The sequence below is a fragment of the Sarcophilus harrisii genome, chromosome 2 (assembly GCF_902635505.1).
Source record: "Sarcophilus harrisii chromosome 2, mSarHar1.11, whole genome shotgun sequence".
In the NCBI taxonomy this organism is placed as follows: domain Eukaryota; kingdom Metazoa; phylum Chordata; class Mammalia; order Dasyuromorphia; family Dasyuridae; genus Sarcophilus; species Sarcophilus harrisii.
In genome coordinates, this window is record NC_045427.1 from 634,268,621 (window position 1) to 634,287,254 (window position 18,634).

An 18,634-nucleotide genomic window follows, 5' to 3' on the forward strand; every position below is an offset into this window, starting at 1 on the left:
GCCTCTCCCTTACTCTTTTACTTAGACTAATATTCTATGAATTGCAACCCACATATCACCAGAAGAATATTGGGGTTAAGAGATGGGTGTTTGTTTTACAAAGTAGGAGTTACTAAAAATTACAGTATCTCTGAGGCAACCTAGTTCTCCTATTATATTCTGTTCATTTGGATTTCTGCTTTATTCCTGATGTTACTAGGAAAGCTTTTTCTGTTTCTGTTACAAATAATACTACCTCTTTGTTTAAGCTAGATATGCCTAATTATATTAATGTGAAATGTTTGAATAAAGGCTTATGTGAAATTTTTAGAAATTTAGATGAGAATTATTATGAAATCTTATTTAAAATTAGAATGCTTTAAGAAAGCGTAAATTTCATTCATCCCTTTTGTGACTACTGTAAACATTTCTGTTACCAAATGCTTAAATGTAAGAATTTAAGTTATGGAAAAGATGTTACATAATTTATTATCTGTGTAACATGTTACATGATTTATTATTTTTTGTTTTTAATTACTTCTGTGAATAAAATGATTATGAAACATTTTTATCTTTATTTTAATAAATGTTGGTGATTTCTCCATTTTGAAGTTGAATATTTCTTTCTTTTCTAAAAAACAGGAGTGTTTTCTGCTTTGTGTGCTGTCCCCAAAAAGGAAGGTTATCTTGGGTTGTATAAAGGAAATGGAGCAATGATGATTAGAATCTTTCCATATGGTGCAATTCAGTTTATGTCCTTTGACCATTATAAAAAGGTAATTTAACTTATCTTATTTTTACTAGTATTTGAATGTGACTTATACTTGAGAATACTTTTTCTATAAAGCCTTTAAAGTTCTGTGGATAAGTACCCATAATAAAGTTCTAACAACACACAAGTTTTAAAATTAACTTCTTTTGGAACTTGATAGTTTAGAATCAAAGCTAGTTGACTCTTCATTATTTCACCCTGTGAAACAGGATGGAAGCCTGAGTTAGGGGAGAAATCATTCTTGATGGGTTAAAATTTTCCCTTGCAACATTGCTTCTTAAACCTATGGACTGTGTAACATGTCATAAAGTAGTGATAGCAAGTACTTTAATCCTTTCATCCTCAGCACCTAGCACAGCTATCTAGACAAAGAGGCACCTAATGAATGTCTGAAGAATTGAATTATAGATGAATGTGGATATAGCTCATATTTTGCTAGTTAATTTAAATAAGATAATGAAGTCATATGATAAAAACTTACTGGTGAATTGATCCAATTTTTTCTGGAAACAATTTGGAACTATGCCCAAAGGGCAACCAAATTGAACATATCCTTTGATCCATCGATACCACCACTAGGTCTGTATACCAAAGAGATCTTAAAAAAAGGGAAAGAATCTACATGGGCAAAAAATATTTGTGGTGGCTAAGATTTGGAAACTGAAAATTTGGAAATTGAGGAATGACTGAAAAAATTACAGTATATAAATGTAGTAAAATGCTATTGTAGTATAAGAAATGATGACCAGGCTGAATTCAGAGAAACCTGGAAAGACTTACATGAACTGATGCTGAGTGAAATGAGCAGAACCAGGAGAAAGTTGTGTATAGTAACAGTAATAATACATGATGACCAACTGTGATAGATTTAGCTCTGACCAACTATGATAGATTTAGCTCTTCTCATCAATACATTGATCTAAGTCAATTCTAAAAATTGGGAGATGCTATCCATATCCAGAGATAGAATTATGGAATCTGAATGCACATCAAAGCATACTATTTTCACTTTTTTGTTTTGTTTTCTATTTGTTTTTTCAGTTTTTCTTTTTTTATTCTGATTCTTTTTTCACACCATGACTAATGTGCACATATGTTTAACATGATTGCATGTGTATTACATATGTCAGATTGCCTGCCATCTTGAGAAGAGGAAGGTGGGAGAAATATTTACTTAAATCTTACTAAAAAAGATAATGTTAAACTAGCTTTACATGTAATTGCAAAAAGTAAAGTACTATTTGTAAAAAAAAAAACAAAAAAAACCCAAAAAAACAAAAAACTCAGAAGATTAGGTGCCTGCTGTGTGCCAGGCAACTGTGCTAAGGGGATACAAGAAAGGCAAAAGACAGCCCCAGTGTTTGTATTATTGGGGAAGCAGGGTTCAAATGTGAGAGGTAATCATGGTAAAAAGTCAAGTGTAGGATTGGTAGAAGAAGAGTCAGAGGTAACATTGAGTTTATGAACCTGAGACTGGGAAGGACAGTAATGCCTTTGGTAAAAATGAGAGTAAGGTTGAGGGGAAGTGATCAGGAATCTTAGACATATTAAATTTAGGATGGCCCTGGGACATCCACTAAGAAATAGCCAGCAGGCAATTGGTTTAGCAGAACTGATGATCGAAGGTTAGCTATGCAGATTTTAGAGTCAGATATAGAGAAAAAATATTTGTACCTTATAAAGTTACTGTGAGACAGTATAGAAAAAAGAAGAGGGCCTAGGGTAGACTATAAGCTCTTGAAGACAGGGACTTAATTGTTTAGTTTTTGTCTTTGTATTTTTTGTACCTACCATACTGTCTGGAACTTAGTAGTCATTTAATAAATGCCTATGAATTGTATTTAGTTAGAACCCTTACTATGTTATCATCAAAATACTAGACTTTTTCTGGATTTATCATGCATTTATATGGTTTTAATCCTACTCACTTAATTTTCTTCATTTGTAAAATGTCTGTGAGTAGATGACATTTGAAAAATGACATTGCAGACCTGGAAATGAAAAATGATTTGCAAAATGGTGATAACATGTTAAAGTAGCATATGTTTCAAAAGAATCTCTTCTCTCTATCAGAAATCTATGATCATTCCATAGCCATCCTGGGAGGTTGAGATTTCTGTAATTTCACATGATTCATTTTAAAGTCATTGCCTTTTGATGTCATGATTGTGTTAATTATGATCGTAGCTGAATATTGCTACAACATTGGCAGTAAATCAATCAAACATTTGTCAAATGCCTTTTATATGCTAGATATATATTAAATGCTGGAAACTTTAGTGGAGTTTTTGGTGACCCATGATTGAATATTGGACATCATTTGCCAAACATAACTGACACAATTAGAATAAGATAGTTTTACGTTTTTTCGTTTTTTAACTTTTTTGCTACTTGTCCATTAAATTCAGGTGTGAGAATGATCTGGATCTGTGAAAATCAGATAGTCCATAATGTCTGCAGTAATCATGTATACTGTCCCTCTCCTACTTTTCTGCCTTAGTTATAGAATTGCCTCCATTGCTGAGAGGTCCACTCAGTTATCTGTATTCAGTTAGCTGGTATCTGAGGCTCACTTGAACTAAGGTCTTCTTAGTTTCAAAGCCAGTTTTGTCAACCATAGATCACTGCTTTGTCTTCAGAAGATACAAAAAGTACAACTCAGCTTACTTACCATAATTGCCACTGGACAGGTCCTTGATGGCTTTCTAAGACACATCAACTTCAGAGCAAACATTCAGTCCTTGTCCTTTAATTGCTTTTTGTTTTAATTTAATATTTGTAAAGGGCTTGATATATAGTAGGCACAGATCAACTTTTTCTCCCTTCCCCCTTGATTTCATAACTTGAAATGCTGAAACCAGTTTGAAAGAGTTCTTGTTACTTCTGTACTTATTGATCTGTGATTTTATGAGGTCTTCAGGATGAAAATTAGCCCTTTTAAACCCATTTTTAATTAAATGTATCATTTCTCTTATAGCTAATTACCACGAAACTTGGGATTTCTGGACATATACACCGGCTAATGGCTGGTTCCATGGCAGGTAGGAATGTGTATATTTTAGTTCTGTAATATTGTGTTGTCATGGCTTCCACAAAAATACTTCCAATATTAATTTTTCTTGTATTATTTACCATACCCATGTCCTTATCTTTAAGACTGGTTCCTTTATAGGGGGAGAAGGAAATGGTAAACCATTCCAGCATCTTTGCCAAGAAAATCCCAAATGAGGTCATGAAGAGTTGTACACAGTCAAAAAACAACTTTATAGAAAAATAGCAAAGTTCCTTTATGAGACCCTTTAGTGGTTCATTGACTAAGACCTTTCAACCTCATAGGAGCTGATGGCAAGGACAGGTGCCTGGGGTGTGAGCATGTTTCAGTCTCTCTCTGGGCTTCTTATGTGGTCTGAGGCAGCATCTGTGCTACATGATAAGCAGTAACTCGTGAAGGCCCTGCTGTGGCAAGGCAAGGCAGAGTTGGGTAAGAAGGCTCATTCTGGCTTTAAAAGCTCAGAAACCCTGTTGTGGCTTTTCCTTTCCTTGATGCCATTATCGGGGCCCTCGAGAGCTGTGATGATAACCTTCGGTTTTACTCTCAGGCTTCCGTCTGAGACTTCCTCACTTCTTGCCTTGTTCCCTAGCTTCATGATTACTTGCCTTGTATAACATCACTAGTGGTTTGAAACTCACAGTGCTTTACTCCTAACAATTTGCTGACTGCACTAACTGAGTGTCCCAGGGGCAATAAAGTAGCAGAAGTAACTAGAGCAGCAGATAGTCCAGCTGTCCTCAGTTAAAGTAGAAAGAATGTATTCAGATTAAATACGTTCCTTTTATTGCTATATCTTGGCATTGCACTTTAATATAAGTTTAAGTAAAATATTTTCAATTTATTGATTATATACCTAAAGGCATTAAGGGATGGGAGGAGTAAAAACAAACTGGTTTGTCCTTCATTCTCAAAAAGGATCATGACATCAGGGAGATGATGCCCTGACATACAAATGAATTGGATTTAAGTGAGACAGGGCTATGCAAAGTTACCAGTCTCACTTTCTCCTCTGGAGCCATCTGGATCAAGTGGCCATACAGAAGTTAGGACAACTAAAGATGACCTGGATAATAATATAGCTAATACTAGATGAAATATAATCCCTCCCGAAGTAATGGAGAATGGTGGGATGAAACCCATCTCATAATTTTAATAGAAAATACTACATAAAATGTAAGAGACACAAACTGTAATCTATGAGGTTCAAGAGAGTTTATTTATTGGAGGGTCAAAGAAGACCCCAGAAGGTAGGAATTGATTTAGGCTTTAAAAGAGGGTTGGGATTCCACAGGAAAGGGAGAGAAGGATAACACACAATATTTTACTTTATTAAATGCTTTTACTTTTAACTTACTGAACCAAGTAGCTTCTTAGAGGAAAGGCAAATAAACCAAGGTTTGGTTTGCAAGAGGACTGCAGGATGACATTTAATAGGAGTTAATCCAGAAAGACTTTGGGTTTTTGTGGCTTAATATCAACTCTTGAGTGTTCTTATCCTTTAGTTATTGGGCACTGTCTGCTCTTTCACGGATGTATCTACCCACTTACAAAAGCCTTGCTTGAGTTGACTTTGTGATTAGTGTGTTCACATTCGTGTTAAAGGATTTTATAATGAAAATTATTTCAGGGATAGTAGAGGCAGGACAACATATTAAGAATACTACACCTAAAGTTTAAATCCAAAAAGTCTGGGAAATCTCAAGATTCCCCAGAAAGCATGCTTAAGGTTTAATGTGGTAGGATTGCTAGACCTTATTCATTGCATGTAATTAGATAAAACATATATTGTATTTATGTGAGTTAAAGGATGATCTGATTAAAGAGGAAATGTATCTTTTTATCTTGCTTCTCTTGAACTCTCTGTGGCCCTTTAGAGATGATTTAGCTAGATTTTTGTAGGCCATACAGTCATTTAAAGTTAATGTCTATAGAAGTTTTTAAAAAAGATGTGCTTTATGATAGCTTTCTAAGTTTCATATATCTCATTTAAAACTCTTAAAGAATTTCATCATCCTTTTCCTTCCCTCATTCTACAACTACAATCCAGTATGTCTTGAATCTTCTAAGAAGGCACAGAAACAGAGTCAAGGCTTCTGTTTTCAAAGAGTAAATCTTCCTTTCCTTTGTGTATTCCTCCTCTCTCTGAAAACATTCTTTCTCTTTCCTTCTGCCAGTTCCCAATCACTATTACATGATCAGTGTGAAGGAAGTAGAGAATAAGGTATTAGAGATAAGTAAGTAGATGGATGAACAGACTTGCCTATTATCCATCTCTTAGCTATTGTAATTTTCATGCCAACTTGTTGAGTAGACCAGCAGGTTTGATTTTGGTGGTAGTGGAGGCTGGAGTCATGTGGCTGGGGTGCTAGTTCTAGTATCCTAATGACTCACAGTGTAGCATGTTGTATGTCTCTAGACTCAATTTCCTTGCACCTAAAATGGGCAAAATAAAACCTATCTTAGCAATTTACAATACCGTGTGAAGCCCTTTGAAAAATGTGAAGCACTAAACAGATATGAAGATTATTAATAAACTAACCATACAGTTAACTGACTGCATGTTTTTAGATAGATCATCTGAATTTCTTTTTCATTACATACTTACATACTCAATTTTTACAAAGGGATAAAAACACTTATTTTATATAAAATATTTATATTCATTTATAAAGGTCAAGAAAATATGGATGCAGTATGGAAGGCAAGTGCTCTGCTTCAGTGCTGCTCATGTTTTTTCAAAGCACTTTTGCTGCTATAATCTTTCTTTACCATTCAGAAGCAAATATCTTCTCTCCCTGCCTCCCCCCCCCTCCCCAAACCATGAGTGCTAGCCTAACTCCAGATGCTTTTATTTATTCTACTTTTTAATGAAAAGTGCTGATGGTCAAGTTGTAAAAATACATTAATATCATTCATGGCCAGTGTAACCTGTAAGCCACATCTCTGATTTCTGTATCACAAGAGATGGTCCTTTAGCTCCTGCTTAATGTACCTGGCTATAGTATTTCAATATCTATCAGTTTTACTATAAGCCTTAACTATGTCTGCCACTCTTCTGGTGCAGCGTAAAAATAACCCACTTTTTGGGGTTGTGATCTATAGATTTGCTATAGATCTATAGACATATTTATATGACAGTCTGATCCAAGAGTCTTACTTAAGATGAACTGTGTGCTAAAGAAATCCTAAGCACTCTTGAACAAAGAATGGAGATTGACTCTTGGAATTGATGTGTCTTTGTCCTGTTATGGTGGTGACAACACACTGTACCACTGCTGCTTGATTCCCCAATAAGTGCCATTGATTCAATCCCAAACCCCAATTTCAAGGCTATATGTGGTATAACTCTTGCCTCTTCCTTGCAGTTAATTCCTTTATTAGGGAGTCCTGTGTACCATTTTCAGTTTCAGAATATTCATATTCTCTTTTTAACAGCAGAGAATTAATGTTAGCATTGAAAAGATTATTAGAAATATCCTTAAACCTGGAAAGTTTTGAAATTATTTTAAAATCTGAAAATTACAGATCCATTCTGAGCTTGGCAAATAATTGAGTTTTCTGATTTTTTGAAGAAAGCTCGTTCTTTTCATTTGCCTTTTGAAACCTTTGGATATTTGTCATTTTATTACCCCCTATTAAGCTTGATGGTGATGACCAATCCTGTGCCCAACAAGGGCACTCTTAGATGTTTAACCCAACCCATATTTGAAGCCTTTCCAGATTAGTGGAATGGAATTACTGGTAGAAATGCCCTGTCAGCTTGTCAGAATGGAAGGAGGATGGGGAGAAAGAGTTTCTTTTCCCATTTTTCTCTTAAACTCTTCTTAGAAGATTTCTTTATTAAATTCTAAATTTCTTGACTGAGGAGAAGTAGGTTTCAGACACAGAAACACAAACTCATCTCAGCTTGATTGAAGGTCTTGTTGCTTCCTGGTAGGTGAAGACATACTACTCTTTGTAATGGATTGTAGTTATAACATGGGGGAAGAGGAAGGCTGTCACCAGCAGTATTTCTGGTAAGTAGCTTTAGACTTCTCTTTATTCATGGATGACTTTTACTGATCTAGCACCTAGCGTGAAACCAGATACTAAAAGCCACAGTACTGGGTTGTGGGCCAGGCTCAGGAGGCAGCTGTTGGTTCTCTCAGAACCAAATTTCAATTGGAAATTTTTTATCAATTAGACAGAAGGTACACACTTCCTCTGTTGAGGTCAAAGAGATAGCTCAGATTCAGGCCAGTTCCAATGGACTGTGATGGGGAGAGCCATTTGAATCCAGAAAGAGTACTATGGGGACTGAATATGGATCACAACATTTTCACTTATTGTAGTTGATGTTGGCTTGCTTTTTGTTTTCTTTTGATCTGATTTTTTTTTTTTTAATGCAGCATGATGATTATGGAAATATGTGTAAAATATATATAGAAGAATTTTACATGTTTACATGATCAGATTTTTTTTTTAATGCAGCATGATGATTATGGAAACATGTGTAAAATATGTGTAGAAGAATTTTACATAGAAGAATCCAACATAAAATATATGTTGGATTACTTGCCATACAAGAGAGGGAGAAAAAAATTTGGAACACAAGGTTTTACAAGGGTGAATGTTGAGAATTGACTATGCATATATTTTGAAAATAAAAAAGCTTTTAAAAAAAATAAAGTTAACGTCCATGCTTTGAAAAAAAAAAAAAGAAAGAAAGAAATAGCTCAGAAATAGACTATACATTTATTTTAGTCTGACCTCAAGCTATATAGAGGTCTCTGTCACAGGCCATTAAAGGGGTTTTGATTGCCACCTTCAGAGAAAGATCCTGGCTCAATCAAAATGTGCAAGTCAAGTTTGAAGTACCTAAGTACTGTAAAAAAAAATTTACTTGTCTGATTTGAGGAGACTGATAAGGAGGAGACAGTTAAGGATCATTTAATAGGGATTTTTCCAGTTTATACAGTGGTAAAAAGCAGAACGTGATGATATTTCCAACTTTGTTCAATCTCTCCTATTAGAAACCATCTTTTGAGAGAACCTTGGGTGATAGATCAGTATTTTGCTTTGGGGTAGGAGAGGAGGAAACAGGATAATTGAAAGGGATTGAAGGGTGAGGGAAAAGAAAGGTTGTAATGGAGAATGAGGAGCAGAGAAGGAGGGCAGTAATTTAAAAAGAAGAAGGTGAGTGAATGATGAATGGTAAAGGTAGGGTTAGTAGAAGATATAGGTCTGGTAAGCGAATGAAGGAAGGGAAAACAGGAAAATGTTAAGAAAAAAGTCAAATATGAAAAGAGGGGGAGAAATGCATGAAGGGCATAAAATTATCTACTATATACATATCTTATAAATTGGAATGTTGAAGAAATTCACAAATACTTACCATACATTTTTCTTTAAAATAAGAGTGTAGAGAAAGGAGAAAAATATAGTTAGATGGGTGTATTGAAGCAAAAGTCTGAGAGAAGAGTATGAAAGAAGGTGGGAGAGCTCATGACCAACATCAGTTTATTAATCATTTTGCCACTTCTGAGAACAACATTAATTGTTGTTCTTCATTCTTGAAGAGGACTGTGTCATCAGGAAGATGATGCCGTGATGTTACATGTGATGAGTGAGGTGAATTTAAGTGAGGATGGGCTGTGCAAAGTCACCAGTCCCATTTTGTCCTCTGAAGCCCTCTGGGTACAGTGACCAGATGTAGATCAGAATAACTAGAGAAGGAGTTGATGAAGCACAATAGAAGTAGGGGATGATATCCTGTCTAGGCTTGGAGGAGGGAGATGGGATGCCCGAGGTTCCTTGGAGGGTGGTGCTATGGCGCATGCCTTGAGGATTGGGCTGGAGTAGGGTTGTCAAGAGTCATAAATACCCAAGGTAAGGAGATTTTGAGGACAGGAAAGAGGTCAGTTCTATTTGAGGACTCTCAATTCTTAGCTTTGTGGAGGATAGTTTGGAGAGGAGGGAAGCAAGGAGACCAATTAGGATATTCTTATCGTAATCTAGGTGTTAATGAGAGTCTAGATGAAAGAGAAATTGTGGACATAGAATTAAAAAGAATTGGTCAGTGACATAGGAGCTAAAGCAGAGGAAGAAGCCAGACATGTGTTAGAGGTTCCTTAATTACTTGGAATGACTGAGGATGATGTTAAGGACAGAGAAGTTTGGAGAAGAGTTTGGATTGAGAGGTTTGGGGAGAGGGGAATAAGAGATCTGTTTTGGACTGTTTTGGATCTGTTTTGACATGTTTATAAGACATCTAAGTGATAGCATGCAGTTGGCAGTAGGTAGTTTGGTTTTGGGATTATAGTTTCAGAAAGAGATGAGGCTTTGATGTAGCAATCATCTGCATAAATATTGAACCCATGAGAGCTTATGAAATCATTGAGAGAAAAAATAGAAAGAGGAGAGGGACCAAAATGGAGCCTTGGAGGACATCCTCCACACTTAGTGGGTGAGAGATTAGTCTGCCAAAGAGACTGAATCCGAGGATTGAGCCAGGTAGAAAGAAAAGCAAGATAGAGGAATATCACAGAAGCCAGGAGGGGATGTTCAGTGATGTCCAAACCAAGTTCATATTTGTTACTCATTTGTATAAAGCAACTTGGGAAAAGTGAGCTATTTTATATGTAGTCTTCACTCAGAAGACACACAAGTGAGAAAACAAATATTCTAGGCCTTCTTTTTCATTGACTTGACACCCACTTCTGTTTCCTCTGTGTGAATTGTAGGATTGTTGATTTTGAGTTTGAGTCAACTTCACTGAAGAGTTCAGACATCAGAAGGTGAAAGATAAAATAAATAAAAAGAAGAATAACAATACTGCAGTGCCATTTTGTAATTTGGTGTGAAGAACAATTGAATTCAAGCAGTATATCTATGAAATCAGTTCTGTTGGGATTGGAATCGATTTACAAAAAACTAAATAACATCATTGCTTGAAACTAAAACAAGAGAATCAGGCATTTGCTAATGTTAGTCATAACTGATTGGCGTTCTTCGCCATAATAAAATGTCAACAGTTTCTTCTATAAAAGCCTAGGCATTCTGTTACTTGCCAAAGCCAATAAAACCTATTAATAACAAGTATTTGTCAAAGCAAGTGTAAGAAGAAAAGACTACCCAAATAAAATTCAGGATCTCAGTCGACCTGTGCACTACTAGTTCATTTCCTCTGGGAACCCGCAGGCTTTTCACTTTAGTAACAGTTCAGGTGACCATATGCTTTTAGACATTTGCAGTGTCTTCAGGGGAATTGGGTTCCAAACATAAATTGAGATGATCTTTTTGATCATGAGTCTATTGCAAATACAGACGTATTTGGAAAGTAAGCAGGAATGTTGTCTTCACTATAATGGAATAGAAATGTGGAAATCAGATAATGTGAATTCAAATCCTTGCCCTGCTACATATTACATATGTGGTCTTAGAGTTTCTAAGCTTTTTCTAGTCAAACCTGATGAGTTGGTGGCATGTCATTATAAAAGAAATAATAATGTTACTACATTACTAATAAGTAGTATTAGGACAGCTAATAGCTTAGTTTCCTTTAAGATGTTTTTAGATATCCTAGTCTCTTCAGTTAGATAGGGATAGGTGTCAGCAGCAGCATCTTGATAAGAGTGTGTTCGGGCTCATCATGATGACCCTTAGTAGGGGCAGCCTTCCAAGTGGAGCGGTATGAGACAAGATTTCTTGCAAATTTTTGGGATACTTGCATATATGACTTGTGATTGCCTTTGCTAGGTTGAAAGATTTAGAATGCATTCTTGCTAACAATTTTATTTATTTTTTATTTCATTGAGTTATGACTACTTGTGTTTTATTAGAACTGTTTTTGAGAGGTTTCTTCTTTCCCTGCAGGTATGACAGCAGTCATCTGTACTTACCCACTTGACATGGTTAGAGTTCGCCTGGCATTCCAGGTGAAAGGAGAACACACATACACAGGAATTGTTCATGCATTCAAAACAATTTATGCAAAGGTATTTCATTTTTCTCTTCTCTCTGTAATGTCTGCCTTTCACATTTTGTTTAAAAAAATAAAATGCTTCATGTGATGAGCATTAGCTTGGTCTTAAAGTTAGGCAGACCTCAGTTTAAGTATTGACTCAGATGCAGACATCCATGTCTGCCATCAAGTTGCTTAACTTGTTACCATCCCCAGCCATTCCCATTGCCAATCTGTATCTGTAGAAAAAAAAAATTTCCATCATTCATCTGAGTTCTTCCACATCTATGAAATCACAATTCTGAACCAAAACCAGTGATTAAAATTTTTTGGGCAGATGACTGAATGGAAAATTAGGGAGAAGAAAAGACTATGTGCTTTCTTACAGTCAGAACAGATCCATGGAGCATCAGGTTCTAATCTGGACACTCATCAAGCACATCTTTGTCCAGAAAAAGGCAAAAGAGCTTATACTATGTGAAGGTCCTTGTGGGAGGAGATATACTCTGAAGAAGAGAATATTTGGGGGGTTGCGATGACAGTTTGCAAGTGTTTGAAAGATTCTCATGTGGAAGAGTCATTGGACTAATTCTGTACCTCAGGGTACAGAGGGGGACATTGCAAAGAGGCAACATTTGACTTAGGTAGTTGTCTTTAAATGACTTGTCTAGAATATCATAGACTTTTGTATTTTAGTATTTGCCACAGAATATTTTTTTGTTGTTGTTTAAGAGGCACAACTTAATTACCCATTTACTTTTTTCCTTTAAAAGGAAGGTGGCTTTCGTGGGTTTTACAGAGGACTGATGCCTACTATTGTAGGAATGGCTCCCTATGCAGGTATGGATCACGATTTGTTCTTAAGATTTTCAGATTCAATTTGATTTTGACAGTATAAGTTAGAGGGAAATCTTTGTTTTTAGAATTTGAAAATTAGTGAACATATTAAACTGTTTATATATTTTATATGCTAAGATGGACCTTTTGGTCTACTAGAAATTGTATATCCATTTGGAGTTGTTTTTCTAGTTGAATTGCCCTCTACTCTTATTCCATCTTCCTTTTTTTTTTTTTTTTTAAACAACTATGTTTATGACATGGCTGTCAGAGTATTATTTGTAATTACTTTTATATAATATATAAAGGCTAATTGGCCAATAACCACTGTATAGTGTTTGTATAAACAAATAAGAGATAACTCAAAGATTAACTATTAGCTCTATTACTTTGGATTATTATTAACAGTTTAATTGATAAAATATCTTTTGTTTTCTGAAATCACAAGGATTTTGTGGTAGAAAGTGCATTTCTAAATTTTGAAGGCATAGAGATCTTTTGAATATTGGATAAATTGATAGCAATTCTGTAATTCTAATATTTTGTGATAATTCAGTCTTTTAACTTTTATTAATAACTAGGGTAACATTCAATAAGGACAACTAATATTGTGTTGGCCATAGAATCATTCAATCCAAAATAGAGATCTCAAGTAGCTATTGTGCACATCCTTGTAGCCCCAGAATTGAGTTTTTCTCACGTTGGCAACCCTGACTTTGAAGACTCAAAGAGGGCATTAATTTAAAAGGAAATTTCTTATAATGTCTGAATTTTTTTAACTTTGTATATACAGTGGGGTTTCGTGAAAAGACTGCTTGAACTTGAGGTTATATCCTAGTTTTGTCACTAATTGCCTAGATGACTCCCTCTGGGCCTCAGTTTTCTTATTAAATGAGATGATTACATCATATTGAGGTTTTTTTAAACCTGGAACCTCTGAACTGAAAAAAAAAAATCACAATTATTTCTATATAGTAGGTTTCCTGTTAATTCTATGTATTTTGTTTAAAAACATCCTGAATATGGGTCCACAGGCATAGCCAGACTGTCTGAAAGGAGTCCATTCCCTACAGTGCTTTCTGGTTCTAAATCTATGATTTTATGAAAGGAAAACTTTTTTATGACAATATGTCTCTTCAGTTACATTTGGCACCACCACCATTCTGCAATAGCTACTAGAATGGAAAAGTCAAAAGCCACACTACATTTTGTTTAACAAGTTACAAATTATTTTTCTCCTTAACTTTATAAATATTTCTTTCTTAATTTTGCATTTAATTATAAATTATTGAGACCATACTACATAATAGGTCTTTTTGGAGAACATTGCTTATTATGTATGGATCTATATGACTTCTATTGGTCTCCTTTAACTTGTAGATAAACTTGTTTGTATTTTTTAGTGTTCATAGTGTTAGAAATTGTGCATCCAACAAAATGTAATCAGGAAAAAAGAAATACATTATACTGTACTTGAACTAACATGAAATAATACAACATGCTGTTTTTCTACTCTTGATTTGCTCAATTATAATACAGTTGTATTTTGCTTTTAGGGGTTTCATTTTTTACTTTTGGTACCTTAAAGAGTGTTGGTCTCTCCAGTGCTCCTACTTTACTTGGAAGACCTTCATCAGACAACCCTAATGTCTTAGTTTTGAAAACGCATATAAACCTGCTTTGTGGTGGTATTGCTGGAGCAATAGCACAGACTATATCGTAAGTTTCCTAACCAGCTTAATTTCAGAAAATAACTTGAAACTGCATTATCCATAGTTTATGTGTATAGGACTTAACTCTTACATAATCCTCATTTTCAACATAAGTCTTTTTATGTCTTAATGTCATTCATAACTAAGATAATTTATTATAAAGATTAAACATTAGCATGTTAATTGTGAAAACTTCCCAGGATGACACATATATTTTAAGTTATTTTGCTGATTTCAATTAATATTCATCTTGCATTTCTGTGCAGAAAGTAGTTTGGCATGTCTTCCTTTATCCCATTTAATAAACTTTAAAATTTATCCTTTAAAAAAAATTTCTCTTCTTCAGTCCTTGTTCTATATATTGGGGGTTTTCTTTCCACCTGAATCTGAAAGTCATCTGATGTGAACTTTCTTGCTCATCTTTTTCTTTTTTAGATCTTGCTAAATTTCCTCCTAGTATCTTTGCAGCTACCCCCTCTCCCCCTTCCTTGTTTTAGAGTTCATTCTGTTGGGGATCTTGAATTCACATACTGATGACTTTTCTTCCCAACCTCCTTTTAGTATCTTCAGCTCCATATGGATATTACTATAATGACATTGTTGTCTTCTCAGGCTTGAGCCTTTTTTTTGACCCTATGACTGTTTGTAGCTACCATCTTAGTGCTTTTTTCACTTCTGGATTCTGTGAACTCCATTCCCCATCTCTCTTTCTTTAATCATCTTTACTCTCTGTGACATGTTTTCCATTCTCAAAACTACATTGTAGAATGAAGATTTTTTTTTTTTTTTTTTTTTTTTTTTTTTTTTTTGCTAAATTGAGAAGATATCTTTTCCCTCATAGTACTCATTCACTTTTACTACTAGGTAATATTCGATCCTGTTGATTTCCTTCTGTGACTATTCTTCCCTAGTTCTCCCCGATCTCTTAAGAGTATCCCTTTCTGGTTTCTTTTATTGATTACACTTTCTTTTCTCCTTTTTAATGGTGATATTTCCTTAAGATTCAGTCTTTGGATAGCTCTTCTTATGACATTTGGTCCCTAGGAGAGCCCATCCTGTTTTCTGTTAATTATTCAGTTTTCTTTTTCATTCAGGTGCCACACTGTCTCCATTCCTTACCTAAGTCACAGTCACACATGAACTCTCCTGAAGAAACATTTCTTCTGCCATCACTTCAAAACCATGTATCTTTCAGTTTCACAGACCCTTCCCTAATGGAAGGGTCTTTAATAAGCATGAATTAAGCTGGTGTGTTTGGCACTATCCCGAGCTAAGGATACAAGAGACAAACATCACACAAATCCCTGCCCTTCAGGAGCTTACATTCTAATAGGAGAACCTGCAGGGACACTACAAGTACAGGCAGAAAGAATAGTGGTTCTAGAATGAGCCTAGAGGGTGAGGGGAATCAGGAAAGGTCTCTAGCAGAAGGTAGTGCTGGAGAGCTTCCAGGAGGCAGAGGAAAAGAAGGGAGAGTGTACTCTAGGCTGGAGTGACAGCTGGTGCAAAGACAAGGAGGTGGGAAATGAAGCGTTTGCATAAAAAACAGCGGAGCCAGCATGGTTAAACTGTGAGGGCTGGAGACAAGATTCATGAAGGGCCAGGACTGAAGTTTCTGCTTGATCCTAGAGCCTAATGACCTCAGTCTTCTGTGGCATTTCCTCACCTGTGTGTGTTTTGGAAACCCTAGGATCTCCTTAGACCTTTGTCAGTCATCAAGTATTTTCTTTTCCTTCTGACTATCTGGGGGAATATGGAGAGATTGACCTGAGGTCCCCTCCCATTCCAGAGCCATGATGTGACTCTGATCACCTCAACACCCTCATGCCAGACTCCTCAAACTTCCTGCCTTAATCAAGTGTGAACTTCCTGCATCAGCCAGTCTGCTCTTCTGAGTACATCTTTGGCTTCTGTTCATGTTTATCTCATCTAAAATGCCTTGCTTTCTCCCCAGCTGTCCATCATTTAAGACTCCAAACTTTCTACATTGTCCAGTCACCCTAGTTTTTCCCATTTCTGGCTGCCTACAATCCTTTCTGTGAAATTGTATATTGAATTGCCTGTTATTGTGCAGTTGTTCAAACATGGGTACTGGGGTTATGAGCTCCCGGAAGCTTGAAACTGTGTCTTACTCTTTTCTGAGACTTGCACACAAAAGGGTGACTATAATTGTTTATTGAATTGATAATTGAATTGCTAACCAAAAAAAAAAAAATGTGAATGGTCTTGAGTTTGTCTTTTTTCTTCCTTTAGTTATCCACTTGATGTAACTCGTCGTAGAATGCAATTAGGGACTGTTCTCCCAGATTCTGAAAAGTGCCTGTAAGTTGTACATACCTTTTTGTTGTTATTAGAAATAGAAATACTTAACATTTAAAACATGTGGAGCTAGAAGCACAGAATTTTATTTTTCAAATGTATTTATTTTAGAAATCATTTTGCCCCATTTTCTCATCTGTCATTCACCTCAGAGACTGACTTCTCCAAAGTCTCATAGTGAGGTGGTGAGAGCTTACCAGGCTTCAGGTTACCATCTCACCCCATGTGTCTCAATCATGTTCATCATGTACTTTTGCAATAACAAGCAGGGTTCAAAGTACAGTTCTTAAGGGTCAGTTAACAGTTTGATCAGGGCTTTTCAGGTGCTCAGGACTTCTTGTGTTTTTATTTTTAAAAATAATATTTAATTTTTCCCAATTATATGTAAAGCAATTTAAAACATTCTTTTATTTATTTGTTTATTTGTTTGTTTTTTAAGATTTTAAGCTCTAAATTCTATCTCTTCTTTCCTCCCCTTTCCCTGATTGGTTAGCAATTTAATATGGATTATACATGTGCCATCATGCAAAACAGTTTCAGGATTAAGGCAAAGGGGAAACTCCAAGTCCTATGGGCTAGGAAGAGCAACACTTGGACAGTCTGGGGAGGGAACAGTTTTTATTGCTGATTCTTGGATTTATAAAACTTTTACTTTTCTTTTTTTTTTTTTTAAAGCTGAGGCAATTGGGGTTAAGTGACTTGCTCAGAGTCACAGCTAGGAAGTGTTAAGTGTCTGAGACCAGATTTGAACTCGGGTCCTCCTGACTTCAGGGCTGGTGCTCTATCCACTGAGCCGCTTAGCTGCCCTGACTTTTACATCTTTTGTTGAATTTTATTTCCTTTATATTTTTATGACCTCCTTTCTGCTGCTCATTCTCATTTGAAGGAGAGGGAAAAATACAACGGTTAATGTATAATTTGGAAGACTATTGGGTTCTTCTAATAGCACTGACAAAAGTGATCGATCTCTCCCTTGTATCCCCTTTATTATTGCTCACTGAGAACAAGAGAGGTGTAAAATTTGTGTACATCCAAAGCTCTGCACTGTGCCTCAAACAGATTTTCTTGGTCCATGTTTGCAAGTGAGATTCTTTGTGAAAACAGTGTTTGTCATTTAAGTCACCATTGCTTAGCATCTCCTTTTTACTCTTCCCTATAAAAACTTATCCTGTGCTGTTATATTTCAGTACAATGTTGAAGACACTGAAGTATGTCTATGGACACCACGGGATTCGAAGAGGGCTCTATCGGGGCCTATCCCTTAACTACATTCGCTGTGTTCCCTCCCAAGCCGTGGCGTTCACAACCTATGAGCTCATGAAGCAATTTTTGCACCTCAACTGAAGTCGTGTTTTTCCTTAAGAAACTATCCAGGCAAACACATGTATATCTATTATATAAATATATATATATATATATGTATATGTATAATGTTTTACTTTAATATTGGCAGTGGGGGGAGGGGGTGGTGTCTAGATTAAATGAAATCTAAAATTAATATATATATATATATATATATATATATATATATATATATATTTTTAAAGCCAGAAACCAGAAGTGCTTCCTGTTATTTTTTTGATGCCATAATTTGTGGTTTCCCAATATGAAACACCCTTAAGCCAACTCTGGATATTTTATTTAAGTTCATTAGTTTCATTAAAATAACTAAAAGGTCTGAGAAACTGGTAAAAGATTCATTGGTGTTCATTACAGGTTTTCTGATGTTTACTCTTAGCTTTATCATGTTCTTCCGAGCTTTTTCAGTAATCATGGCAAGAAAAAATCCTGATGAAAAACTATGCTGGATTTAAAAAATGAACTGGGTTCATTTTGTTTTTTAAATTAAACTTAATAATTTATGATTACTGTAGTGAGAATGCATATTGAAATTTTATCCTTCCCAGTTGGATAAGTGCATTCATTTGAACAAGCCAGCACTGAAAGGGTGATGTTTCGAGGGTGGTGGGGATTAGTTTCTTGGCTTTGGCTTATGACTTGAACAAGATATGCATAGGTAG

The 18,634-nt window shown here is 35.5% G+C and overlaps 1 protein-coding gene across 5 annotated transcripts in view; it reads left to right on the plus strand.

Moving 5' to 3' along the window:
- Positions 1-18,025, plus strand: part of SLC25A16 (solute carrier family 25 member 16) — a 29,088-nt gene extending 11,063 nt beyond the window's left edge. For all 5 annotated transcript variants that reach the window (XM_031956870.1, XM_031956873.1, XM_031956874.1 and 2 more), the window contains 7 exons: positions 622-755; positions 3,729-3,792; positions 11,658-11,779; positions 12,519-12,585; positions 14,139-14,301; positions 16,548-16,616; positions 17,801-18,025. In XM_031956870.1, coding sequence (XP_031812730.1) covers positions 622-755; positions 3,729-3,792; positions 11,658-11,779; positions 12,519-12,585; positions 14,139-14,301; positions 16,548-16,616; positions 17,801-17,957 — 776 coding nt within the window. In that variant the 3' untranslated portion in view covers positions 17,958-18,025. The remainder of the gene's footprint in view (positions 1-621; positions 756-3,728; positions 3,793-11,657; positions 11,780-12,518; positions 12,586-14,138; positions 14,302-16,547; positions 16,617-17,800) is intronic.
- Positions 18,026-18,634: the final 609 nt, after the last annotated feature.